Below are 13,840 nucleotides of genomic sequence, written 5' to 3' on the forward strand. Positions count from 1 at the left end.
ATAAATGTTATTTGAATTTGAGTTTCATTTTTGAATTTTGTTCAAAATATCAATATGTGTATTGTATCGTGAGCTGAGTGTATCGTTACACCCCTAATAGTAAACCTAAAATTAATGGAGTAACACAAATGTAACCATAAGAATTATGTTGCACCTTTATAATCAAAATTAAATTTAGCCATGTTGGTTGTAGTTACCCTTTGTCTAAAATGTGTCCCTGGACCACAAAACCAGTCATAAGTAGCACGGGTATATTTGTAGCAGTAGCCAACAATACATTGTATGGGTCAAAATTATAGATTTTTCCTGATATTTTCCTACCGTAAATATATAAAAACTTTCTTTTTGTGTGTGGATGCAGCAAAATCGCAAACAAAAATGGCCGCAAACACACCTACAAACTTCACACGCTGTTGTCCGCTCTTTAGGAATGACCCACTCAAGTTTGGTATCTATGTAAATCTTAGAATTTCAGCTTTCAGGTTCATCTACTCTCCACAACGTCATTACAGCGTTAAGCCAATAGAGAGCGTTAATACAAACCTGTTTCTTCTTAGCAGCGACCTGCTACAGCGCCTCTGATGGACGACTTTAAAGGCCATTTTCTCAATGTTTCGATTTTTTTGCCCCCTCAGATTCCGGATTTTATATAGATAAAAAATATATAAATAAATAATAAATAAATAATAGTTGTATCTCGGCCGAATAATGTTCTATCCTAACAAACCCCACATCAATAGAAAACTAGCTTTCAGCTGATGTATAAATCTCAATTTTGAAAAATTGACCCTTATGAATGGTTTTGTGGTCCAGGGTGCAAAAATGTACATTTGACATTTTATCAAGCAGCTTCTTGAGATGCTTCTTAAAGTATTGAGCGAGTTCACATCTATTCTCTGAGATCTTATTGGCTCAGTTATACATTTTCAAAGCATTTTTAATACCAATTTTCTCTTGTAATGAAAGAAATGAATGAATAAAGTTGGGAAAATAGTATTTTTCTCCACCTAGTTAATTTCCAACATTCAAACATGAACGTTTTTAAGTTCATGAAAACCATTTCAGTGAAGTGACCCTAAACTTTTGGACCGTAGTGTGATATGATTCCTTATGTTCTCTGTACACAGAAAAATCCTTCTTGAGTAAAACGGCCACATTCCTCCTTTCCGTCAGTTGGAGGGCGACGCTGTGCATTTATTTGAACCTTAGTGTTGTGCTTTGAGATTATCCGTCCTCATGAGCATCATTTACTGAAGGATAGATGTGTTCACTGCACATCAACTCTCTGTCAGTCGTGCTGACGCTTCAGTATCCATTAGGAAGAATATGAATGGCTTTGACTGGCCTGGTCACCGACTGAGGTGTTCGTGATCTAATGGCTTCCTTTTCTCATTCATCTTTTCAGTATGATCTTTTCAAATGAGAGGGAGTGAAAGAGACATGTTGGCTTTCTGTGCTGTGCTGTGCCGTTTCGAAAAGCAATAAAGCTTTTCAGTGTGGAAATAAACTCTTTTATTCAGTCGATCTGACAATATTGTGGCCAACATCTGAAATGATGAATAAGATTAGATCGATACATTGGGTTGTTGGTTTACAAAGCTGTTCATTTTTTCATCAACTTTGTTTCCTTTTTATTGATCGGGAAAGTGGAGATGACATAAAATAATGGCGTAAAGATGGTGATGTTTTTGTCTGGGGTTGATCCCGTGCCTCCCATATGTGACCCTGGATCACAAAACCAGTCTTAAGTAGCACGGGAACATTTTTAGTAAAAGACAAAAATACATTGTGTGGGTCAAAATTATCGATTTTTCTTTCATGCCAAAAATCATTAGGATATTAAGTAAAGATCATGTTCCATGAAGATATTTTGTAAATTTCCTACCTTAAATATATAAAAACTTTATTTTTGTGAGTGGATGGCCTGCTACAGTGCCCCTGATTAACAACTTGAAAGGCAATTTTCTCAATATTTTGATTTTTCTGCGCTCTCAGATTCCTGAGTTTTAAACGGTTGTATCTCAGCCAGATATTGTCCTATTCTAACAACTCACATATCTATAGAAAGTTTATTTATTCAGCTTTCAGATTATGTAAAAATCTCAATTTCGAAAAATTTACCCACAAGACTGGTTTTGTTGTCCAGGGTCACATATGAGTTCAATGTGTCTGGAGTCTTGAATATGTGGTCATGATTTCTCTTTTATTTTTTGTATTCATAAAATCATTGAGTGTGTCAAATTAAAGGGACTTTTGATATTTGTATGGCTTTACAATCTTCCATTGAATAAATTCGGTCGGTTTGAATATTCTCCAAATAAATTGACCCTGCGAAGTGGCTCACGAAGTGGTTTCATTCCTGTTGTTATGTGAGTTTATATTTATATGTTTATGTGTGTTATAGTTATAGAGGACAGGCTCCCTAAGAATCTGAAAACATCTATTCCAGTGTTTTTGTTTTTATATGCTCTGAAGTTTGGGTGCACTTACATGCATTTTTAAAAACACAATAAATGCTGTTCGTTGGTTTACTTCTGCAGGCAATTTTCAGAAAACACGAAACAATAGCAGCAATGAATTTAACCTCTGCAATGTGACCTATTACAGAGTAAAAGGCATGATTTGATAGGAAATCATGTAAAAAGGAGTTTATCCACTGAAATGTGATTGGATTGTGAAATGGCTAGATTGTATATCACTGTTATGATTGTTAAGCGGTTTTGGTGAAGTGAACAGAAAAACAGAAAGGTTTTGATAAAACATCATTAATTATGATCAATCGTGCCGATTAAGACCAGAAAAATGTACTTAGCTTCCAGGATTTCGAGCATATTTGTTTTGACTTTTTTCTTGCTCATTTGTTTCCGGTCCATCCAAAAAGCTTCAGAATCAATCTTTCCTCTCATATCCAAACAAGTTCTTTTTACAGACAATCCTCCTATAATGGCACAATGTATAGTTTTCAGAGCCACGTGAGATGCCGTGAGGTGTATTCTCTCAATGTGAAAATCTATTTTAAAAGAGGTCCCTGTCCTCTGTTTGTCTTCATGGCGTGCCAGCAGCATCCCTTCATGAGAAGTGAAATATCAATGAGATTGAAGCTAAATCACCAGTGGCGGCTATAAGTTAGTCATCTCCCGATTCACCAGAGGGAACTGGCGGCACTCCGCCACGAAAGTTTTATTGTTTTGTTTGTATGTTATGGCAGAGAAAAAATATAATGGCCAATATTTTATATATTTATAAATCCACACAGCTGTAGTGTTCATAAGACCAACAATAAAAAGATTGAAAAATGATCCCAACCTAATTGTTGACTGATTCCAACATTAGATCAGCGATATTGTGCATCTGTTTATCTCGTCTCTAATGAGTATCGCGTTAAGTGCTGAAGGAGTTCTTTCTGAGCATCGGGTCTGATTTAGACGGCACCAGGATCATTGGTTTTATCGGCTGCGATGTGTAAATTGATGGCCGTGCGAGGCCGTAAATATTTTTATAGACAGAGCTGTAAGTCAGTAAGATGCTCACCTGTGAAAACTGAGCTTAAAATAGACTCAATCGTTAGCAGCGCTGGTCTCGCTTGTGATGTACGAACTCTCAAATTATTTGCTTTGTTAAATGGCGCTGTGGACTAGAGGCCCGTGAAGGAGGATTGTGGGTAATTTCTCCCCTGGGGCTCACCGTTGTCTTTAGACGCATCAATGATTTGTTGAGTTATGTGCTGTGGGGTTGGATGTCAAAAGCTACTGATTTGTCAGGAGGAACTGCTAGCTTTCGTACGTAAACCAACTTTAAAGATGCTAAAACTTTGCCATGTGTTTTATTATATTATTCATTAATAATGAGAAAAATGTATTAAAAGAAAACTTTTTTATGTCTGGACTGGGGTTTTGGTTTTGTATGATTATTGTCTTTGGAAGATAAAACCCTGAATGACATAGCAGTATAATTTGGTTAAATGTTTTTATATAAGTTTATCATGAATATTTCTTTGGACATTTTTATGTAGTAGTTATAAAAAACACAACTTTTTAAAAGAAGAGATTCATAGGGGCACCACGATGGTTTTTTGTAGGTAAGCAGTGCAAATTACCCGGTTCTTTTTTAAGATTTATTTGGAGATCATTTGAATTGTCCTAACCTAATACAATACAACACAACATAAAACGTTAACAGGTGTCTTTATCATTTTTAACTGTGGTAGTAAACTGTGTTTATTTTAATTCATCGATTAATTAACTGTTGTTGCTTATGATATACTGTCACTTCAATGTTTTGTTTCTCTTGTTTTGTCTCCACAGAAAAGAAAGAAGTGACCCAAAGTTTGGAGAACTACACATCAAAATGTCCTGGTGGAATGGAGGTGATCACCCTCCCCGATGGACTCAAACTACCTCCTGTTCCCTTCACCAAACTGCCCATCGTCAGGTGAGGTCTAGATCCCACTTTAGATCTCTCTAAACTCACAGATTAAAGTTGAACAAATTGAAGAAGTAAAGATCCTGTTTTCAAAGCTATGATCCCTTAAATAGTTTTTTTAAAACAAATAATGCCTTCGGTTGAATTTATCTCGACTTATCTGAACTTATGTGTTAGAAACTGTATAAAATAAACAAGAAACTTTTTTTGATCCTTGTCAAATTAGACTTTTTAAGTGGAAGCAGAAAATGTAATATTCCTTCATCTGTCCCATGGACTTCACCGATCTTCTGTGTGTTGTATAGTTGTATAATCCCGGTAGTAGGTAAAGCTTTGCATATTCACTTGATTGAAGTCTTCATTTCTCAGATCTTTCCTCTCTGAAGGCTGCTTTGCATTTTTGTTGTCGAAAAGAATAGAATAATTTCCTTAATTTATTCTCGGAAGGATATTTAATTGTAAAACTTCAGACAAATTGCGTTTCTCCCGATATTTGTCTCCCGCACATTGTTAAGTGCAGTATCTCTCTCGCCGTCTTCCACCAGGAGCTGTAATTTAGGCATCTTTTTAGAAACGACCCGTAATGGAATATTGCCGTCTCGTGAGAGAGATTGTTGTCTTATAAGAGAGTAAATGTCAGTATTAAACCGTTCGGATTGCCGTTCTGAGATGCTGTTGCTGTGGCAACAGTACTGCCAGATGTTTTAGCTCTATCTTGTTTTCAAAATACGGTGATTCTGTTTTTCCGAGTGTCTTTTTGTGAATGTCTTAACAGAACTGAAAAGAGATGAAAGCTGGTCAGCTGTAGAGTGCTCGGTTTACAAAAAAATCACGGAGACTTAAACCTGTATACTTGTGAAAAATCTACATCTGTCTTTGCTATAAAATGAACAAAAATACATTTGTTGGGATTGTTCTTTGCATGTTTTCTTGTGTTTGAGTTTTCAACCACATTCAGTGGTGCTTAAGGACTTTATAGATAATATGTGATTTTAGTTATTTTATCTTTTATGCTTTACACTTTCTGCACTACTTTTTTTTTAAGAAAGGCGAAACATATATGCAGCCTCTTAAAGACCCACTGAAGTGCCTTAAAATGTGCCGCTCTGATGAGAAGCTCAAGTGCAGAATGTTGTCATCAGACCGGCTGTACAGTGCGTCATATATGTCGCACGTGCTATAAAAAATTCAGTTTGTGCGAAGAATAAATTTACCAGTGTAGCATGCGTGCGATACAATTTGTCAGGTGCATTAGACAGAGCTGCTTGTTTGTGTGAAGCGTGTTTATCGTTGTGCCTGTTTGTGTGTGACGTTAATCAATGGCGCATCACTGTTTTACTTAGTTTTAGTCTATTTTGGGAGTGAAACTCATTTACCTGGCTGCATTGAGTCCATATAACTAGATGCAGACGCGCAATGTCGTGTCTGAGTGAATGAGATGCACAGTTTAACATACTACACGCGTGACAGTCGTGGATTTGTCTGAGGCTCACCGCATGAGGACACGAACATCTGAATGTTTATTCCACAAGCATTTCACTGATTGAGTAAAGCAGCAGTCAACCACACTGAAACTCAAACGTATTTGCGACAACCCGTCAAAATAAAAGTCCCGTTAACCTGAACACTTAGATGAAAGAAGACTGTAGTGTACTATAGTAAAGTAAGTTTAAAAAACACTCTAGTATCTATTGTGTCTATCTAGTATAGAGTCTGTCTACTTTTCCTGCAGTTTAGTATTGTAAATACTATAGCAGTAGTTCTCAAACTGGGGGCCGTGGCCCCTGGGGGGGCCCCGAGATGGATCCAGGGGGCCACAGATTTTGTGGCATTTTATGAAATATAGAAATTGATCATAGATTTTATGCAATCAAACATCAGAAAAATAAGACCACCAGACAAAAGAATTGATGTTTCAGCATTGTATAACTGAATATGTTTTTGTTTAAATAAAAATGTTAAATTTAAGATTATAAGTCTTTATTTAGGGGGCCACAAAGCGATGCACTCTACACAAAGGGGGCCTTACAACGAAAAAGTTTGAGAACCACTGTACTATAGTATGCTACAGTATTTTTATGTAGACAAATATATTACTATTGTAGAGTAAAAAAATTCAAACACAGAACCTAGAAAAATTGCAACTAATTAATGTCGCCATGAAATTTAAAATGATCATTCTAATTGTATTACACAGCGGTGAAGTGTTTATTATAAAATATTTGTCCGTGCACATCTTTTTTTTTTTTAAATTAATTTGAACTTGTTATCTTTAATCAAAAACGTTAATCTCGTCCCCCTCTCGAAACGACCTCTCTTCACTTCTGGTCACGAGGAATGGCGCAAGGGCGGGGCTGCAATGACTGACAGATTGCAACTGCCATTCAAATCTTTCACCTTTTAACGATCCAATCAGTTGTCGGTGGATGAAAGTCCCGCCCTTTGTTTTTTTCTCATTTCAGATGTCGTAAAAAAATATGGCCCTAATTTATCCATCTGTGCCATTAATGTCCTATGTCAGTTACCTGCCTATTCACGTGATGATCTGCACTTGTGTTTTATACTTGTGCTACAACTGTTTGGCCTGTGCTACAAAACTTTAAACCTCTGTAGCACCAGTGCTATGTGCAAATAAATTGTAAATTTGATTTTCGGGAATGTTTTAGAGCACCCAGGATCACAGATCTCCTTAAGACCAATGTATTCATACCGAAAGCCAAAAATCAAAAATTTGGACTTCATGAAGACCTTACGATTTGTTAAACTGATCTGTTTGTTTGTGTTTATAGGTCTGTGTCTCTTTTGAATCTACCGGTGAGTTTGAGGCCTCATAAGGTGAAAGGGCTTCTGGGACAGGGGATGTCGGCTGCCAGCCCCTTTATCTACTCTCCAATCAGCATGCACAACAGAGGAGACGAGCGCTCAAAGAAGATCGGTACGTCAGCATCCGTTGTCTTTCTTACTCTATCACCTTAAGGGTTTTCACACGGCACTTAACCCTGCGCTATTGTCTTTTAAATGACGTTTCACACTTTTGCGAAAGATGCTTGAAAGCACGGTGGCTTATGGATTCTCCCGGTGTACAGAAATCAGGTGACAAAGATGAAAATTTAACAATGTGCGAATTTAGCAGATCGTAAACTACATGCGTGTGCAGGAGCTTTAACACGGTGTGTTGAGTTTCAGCATCTCTCACGCGTTTTACAGGAGCAGTATTGGTTTGGTGATATAATTCAAGGATTTAAGATTCGTGTGGGACAAGCAGGTGTTTTTAGTAAATGTATATCGTTTTATAACGTGTAATTTTAACTGCGCACACCATGAGCGTTTATGTCTGTATCGCTTCATTGCTTTTTAAAAGACCGAGAAAGCAAACATTTCACAGGGTCTGTTTGGATGTGTCTTTTACTGCTGGCAGTCGCAGGCTGTTGGATGAAGTTAAGGTGTTTTTAAGGCTCTTAAGCAAAATCACATGGCACAGGATGTATTTTTTGAGACTAATTAAGGCAAATAACATAATTTTGGCACTTTACAGTGTTAAAGAAATACTATGTCATGTGAAACTGTGAATTTTACACACTGGGTGGTCCAACACTGAGCGATGATGAGGAGATGTGGCGGTACCACGGTTAAGTGATGGTATTAATGCACAAACTCTAGATTGCATTATCATATTCTGCATGACACTATTGTAAATGATAATCAATCTGTGTGTCAATCGACTGTATTTACTGTAGATATTTATGACAGTTCAGAGTATCATTTTAAGACAGTATAGCATAGTATTTACATGGTCCTCAAGGGTACTTCCTGGGTAAATTACTATAGTAATACCGTGGTATATAAAAATAAGTTATGAAACAGCAGCATGGCATATATGAAAGTACCCTAAATCTGTATGTGACTCTTTCATTGGTGCAACACAACAGAAGATATTTTGAGAAATGTCTCGGTGGTTTTGTGTTCATACAATGGATGTCAAAGGGGTTCAATGTTGTTTGGTTATCAACGTTCTTTAAAATATCTTCTAGTATGAAACTAGTACAGGTTTGGCATGATATGATGGTGAATAAATGATGAAAGAATTGTCATTTTTGGCTAAACTGTAATTTTAAACCATCATGCTCTGTTACAATATTAATAGCTCCATTAGACTCAGACTGTCGGTTAGGGATCGTATCTAAATTCTTTCAGTTCTATTGTTGTGTGCTTTTGGATCTTAGGGACCTTGAGAATCTGGCAGGAATGTAATGATGACAGATGGCTGTTCAGTGTGTGCTTGCCCTGACTTTTCAAACAAATCAAGTTGTATAAGAGTCAGATGGCTGTTTCCAGCCTGTCTCATTTCCTTCTGCCAAAACCCACCAACGTCTGCTGTAAATGCCCACCTTTTTTTTTTAGGTGTGTTTTACGTGCTATCCCACGACCACTTTGAGACTCCCAGCAGTCCTGATTTTGCTCTCGATTACGCCAGTGCGGTTAGTCGACTGCTTCCGTCACGGGTTATGGTTAGTTTCAGGTGGGCGTGGAGAATCGACAGGTGGGCACTTTTAAGAAAGGCTTGTGGAGGGCGTTTAGAGTCGATTTAATTCCCGGTAATCACACAAACACCTCAATAAATGGCAGAGCGTTTCCTAAGGGGAAGAATATGATTTACATTAAATATAGATTTGTTTTGTTTGTTTGCATAATAAATGGGTTTTTTAGTTGTGAGCCGTCAAGTGTGTCTTCAGTGAATTCCACTCGCTTTGGAATCGTTGAACACTTGCTTATCCCTCTCACAAAAATCAAGTTGTCATGTATTTATCCTCATGTCATTCAAAACCTGTATCTGACCTTTTTTTCTATGAAACGCAAAAGAAGATATTTTGAGAAATGTCTCAGTGGTTTTGTGTCCATACAATGGATCTCAATGGGGTTCAATGTTGTTTGGTCACCAACGCTCTTCAGAATATCTTCTTTTGTGTCCTGCAGAAGAACGAAAGTCATAGAGGTTTGAATTGACATGAGGGCGAATAAATGAACTTTCGGGTGAACTTTCCCTTTAAGCAGTCATCAGAATCCTTCACAAGAAAGCATCAGTGATGCACAGCTTTAATTTCCCCTTCTTTCTCAAACACATCCCGTCTTCCCGTCTAAAATTCACCAAACAAAACGTGTCCCTCTGGCGGTGCTGGTCGCTAAACAATTTCAATTATTCATTCAACCCTTGCTTAACACCTCCCGCACACTTTGTTGTCTCAAACAGCGCTCGTAAACGTACCACGTTTTGTGAACTTCCTCCGTGTTGGATCTGGCAGCTTAATAACTTCCCAGAATTCCAGGAGGAGGAGTAGGAGGAGGGGACGTGTCAAGTCTGTCTGGGGGTGAAGCGAGCACCCAAGGAAAACGTCTGAGTCACAGACTTCATGTTGACAGAAAAATCTTTTGGCCAATGAAAAATGTCACTTGTTTGGTGTTTGCCGCCAAGGCTCCGTTGCTTTTAATATTTTTTGCGGAGCTGACACGCTGCCGCCCCGCGTGCTTCTAAATGTGTCCAGGTAGAGTCTGCAGGTAATGAGCATCAGGTAAACATTACACACACTCATCTGTGCAGAGAGAGAAAAACTGCAAAGATTTTGGTTTGTACCTTCAGTAAATGTGATGTTGATATGTAATGTGTGTTTGTTTGCTCCTGTGTGTGTGTGTGTGTGTGTGTGTTTGTGTGTTTGTGTGCTCCTGTGTGTGTGTGTGTGCGTGCTCCTGTGTGCATGTGTGTTTGTGTGCTCCTGTGTGTGTGTGTGTGCGTGCGTGCTCCTGTGTGTTTGTGTGTTTTGTGCTCCTGTGTGTGTGTGTGTGCGTGCTCCTGTGTGCATGTGTGTTTGTGTGCTCCTGTGTGTGTGTGTGTGCTGCTGCTGTGTGTCTGTGTGGTCCTAGTGTGTGTGTGTGGTGTGTGTGTGTGTGTGCTCCTGTGTGTGTGTGTGTGTTTGTGTGCTGCCTGTGTGTGTGTGTGTGCGTGCTCCTGTGTGAGTGTGTGTTTGTGTGCTCTGTGTGTGTGTGTGTGTGTGCGTGCTCCTGTGTGTTTGTGTGTTTGTGTGCTCCTGTGTGTGTGTGTGTGTGTGCGTGCTCCTGTGTGCGCGTCTGTGTGTGTGTTTGTGTGTTTGTTTGCTCCTGTGTGTGTGTGCGTGCTCCTGTGTGTGTGTGTGTTTGTGTGTTTGTGTGCTCCTGTGTGTGTGTGTGTGTGGTTGTGCATGTCTGTGTGTTTGTGTTTGTGTGCTCTCTGTGTGTGTGTGTGTGTGTGTGCGTGCTCCTGTGTGCGTGTGTTTTGTGTGCTCCTGTGTGTGTGTATGTGTGTTTGTTCCTGTTGTGTGTGTGTGTGTGCTCCTGTGTGTTGTGTGTCTCCTGTGTGTGTGTGTGTGTGTGTGCGTGCTCCTGTGTGCGTGTGTGTTTGTGTGCTCCTGTGTGTGTGTGTGTGTGTGCGTGCTCCTGTGTGTGTGTGTGTTTGTGTGCTCATGTTTGTGTGCTCCTGTGTGTGCGTGTGTGTGTGCTCCTGTGTGCGTGTGTGTGTGTGTGCGTGTGTGTGTGTGTTTGTGTGTTTGTTTGCTCCTGTGTGTGTGTGTGTGTGCGTGCGTGCGTGCGTGTGTGTGTGTGCATATGTGCGTGTGTGTGCTCGTATGTTTGTGAGTGCCCGTGTGTGTGTTCATCTTGCAGTCTTGCCAGAAAGCAATGTGAGTCACACACCAGATGTCTCTGGAGAGAGGACCTTTATCAAAGTGAACAGCAACACACGCACGCACGCACGCACGCACGCACGCACACACACACAGAGCCAAGGGTTTAGTTTAGTGCTGTGGTATAATTAGTCGTGCATTAACTGACTCAAGGAGATACACTTGCATAATTTAATTTGACCGGTACTGATGAGCCACATACACACATGAGACCTTTGAAGTTTTATTAATGAGGACCTCTCAGACACGCAGTGCTTTTCATACAGAGATGATGATGTTTACTACACCCTAACCCTACTTCTAACCCTCACACAAACCTGTTGACGTTAGAAGATTTAAAGATTTATGAGCGTATCTTAACTTCAGGAACGCTTTAATGTCCACACAAGTTGCTTTTTGACTCATTCATTGTATATAAATGTACACCCCCCCCCCCCCCACAGACACATAAATACATTTATGTGTTAAGAAATAGTAATTTTCAGGAGTTATTACCTTGCTGACACACAAATCACAGATGCATTGTGGGATTGCCCACATGTCAGTGCGTGACCTTTCTGAGAAGATGTGCATATTTAGCCTAACCTTGCTTGCTTCCATTGTGGACAAACTCCATGTAAGTCAGAAAAGAATTGTTTACTGTTGATTTTTTTTACACACCTGCAATGCAGTTGAAGCATAGCGTTGGTCAACAACACAAATCTAGAGCCTCACATCAACAATAATTTTAGCAAGTTCTTTCTGAATCGTCATAAGCTTTGTCTCCGCCCTCACGGCTCTCTGACACTAATTGTAATGCAGTTTTTTTCTCCGGGCAGAACTGAGAGAACTGTCAGCGCTGCCGGGCATTTAGCGTTTGCTCTTCCTCTCTTGATCAGATATTTGCATCAACAGCTGCGTCCGCCCGCTTGTCCAGCACCGTGACTACAGACCGAGGGAATATTTTATGTGCCGTGTTCTTCCTCTCCTACCGTGTCAGATTCTATAAGCTGAAATGATGTCTGCTGTAATATGTTATATAACAGCAGAAAGGTTTTACTGTAATTGCCTGGGCGGAGAATAGTCATGGGGCCGCCAGGTCCTGTCTGATTCCGTTTGCATCTCGAATCATAAAACGAGAGCGATGCCTTTCGTGAATACAGATGATAGCAGGGAGAGTTGTAATGTTAAAGCGGGAGGAGAGATTAGGTTTCTTTTGACATGTACAGAATTGATTTGTTTTCTGGAGTATGTGAATTTTTGTGAGATTTTCTTTATTTTCAGTGTCATTCATAACCTGTATTCTATTGTTTTTAAGCCGCTCTTATCTATACCGTTTATATTTTATAGTTCATATTTTTTATTTTAATTTAATTTGAATTAGCCACGAATAGCCTTAAAGCGGCAGTGCGTAGGATTGGCCTCTTTGTCGCCATCTCAGTTTGTATTTGCTACTGCAGGTGATGTGCGGAGATATTTCTTTACGTGAGTTGTGATTCGGCACTGCTCAACTGCGCGGATGAGTCTGATGTTTCGAGTCGCGGCCTGTGACACAAATAGCGCAAATGGAGGCTGTGTTGAAGTGTTTTGATATTATTTCGGGTGCTGGGTCATTTTGTTATTTCTCATGGAAACTCCCGTAATGCGAACCGGACAGAAGATCCCCAAACGCGGGTCTCAAATGCTGACAGGCACGGTCATAAATCATTGTACACCATACAACTATATATACTATATGCAAAGCCTTGCCATCATATCCGGGATATAAGTCCGTAAATTTGAGTAAAATCACAGGCTTCACTTGTCCGTGCTAATGAAATACAGATGTGGGGAGGTAACATTAACGTTAATTTCTAAATCACACGAGGTCCCCAGATAATACTAATCCCGGGCGAATAGGGCTTAAATTACATTTATCATAATGAAAAGAGAAAGAACAACCGATGAAACTGTACCCGTCTATATTAACACAACAAGTGCGCTACGGTTTTTGTGTTATCTATTGAAATATTAAAAATGTGTCTTACCTGTTCAGAAGAAATAAAGCGATGTCTGCATCCGTTTACAATCCTTTCAGGTCACGGAGTTCACGCCACCTTTGAAATGCCTTGCCAATATGAATTTTCGCACGAGTCCGATCACATTCCCTGTTTCTTTGTAAACCGTCTTCAGTTCGTTCTTTCTTGTTTTTCACAAATGATGAATCCCCAGATGTCAACACTGCTTGGCGTTTAAAAGTAAAAGTACTAAACGCCGCCATAAATAATACTAAACGTTGTATGAAATCCTACCCAACAGTTGTGAGTACACGCTACAAACCGCCTGTCACTCGCAGCATCCACGCGCTGGCTAGCAGCCGGATTCTTCGTTCTGTGTACGAATGTGATGAAATGACGCACAGACGAAAGACACCATAAGGATCTCCGGGAAAGTCGACCCGACAGGGCAAATTACAAACCATTATTACAAGCTTTCCGTGGTGAATCCAGCAAGGGTAATGACACAGTTTTAAACACCGTTCTTTCATGTACTTGCTCAATAATTGGTTTTAGCTCATTTTTACTCCCAAAACTGCCGCTTTAAGTGGTGATTTGACATTAAAATAAATAATTACAATTAAAAATTGAATATGTGTGTATTAAAACTTTATTTAATCATTTCATTTATTGTAATATAAATTTATATTTTATTGGAATACAAAAATAATTGCTACACGATCTGTAGAGCAA

The 13,840-nt window shown here is 39.3% G+C and overlaps 1 protein-coding gene across 2 annotated transcripts in view; it reads left to right on the plus strand.

Annotated features, from left to right (window-relative positions):
• Positions 1 to 13,840, plus strand: part of trappc9 (trafficking protein particle complex subunit 9) — a 167,159-nt gene that overhangs the window by 19,708 nt on the left and 133,611 nt on the right. For both annotated transcript variants that reach the window (XM_057354458.1, XM_057354459.1), the window contains 2 exons: positions 4,305 to 4,431; positions 7,212 to 7,357. In XM_057354458.1, coding sequence (XP_057210441.1) covers positions 4,305 to 4,431; positions 7,212 to 7,357 — 273 coding nt within the window. The remainder of the gene's footprint in view (positions 1 to 4,304; positions 4,432 to 7,211; positions 7,358 to 13,840) is intronic.

Source organism: Triplophysa rosa, linkage group LG16 (genome assembly GCF_024868665.1).
Source record: "Triplophysa rosa linkage group LG16, Trosa_1v2, whole genome shotgun sequence".
NCBI classification, from domain to species: Eukaryota; Metazoa; Chordata; class Actinopteri; order Cypriniformes; family Nemacheilidae; genus Triplophysa; species Triplophysa rosa.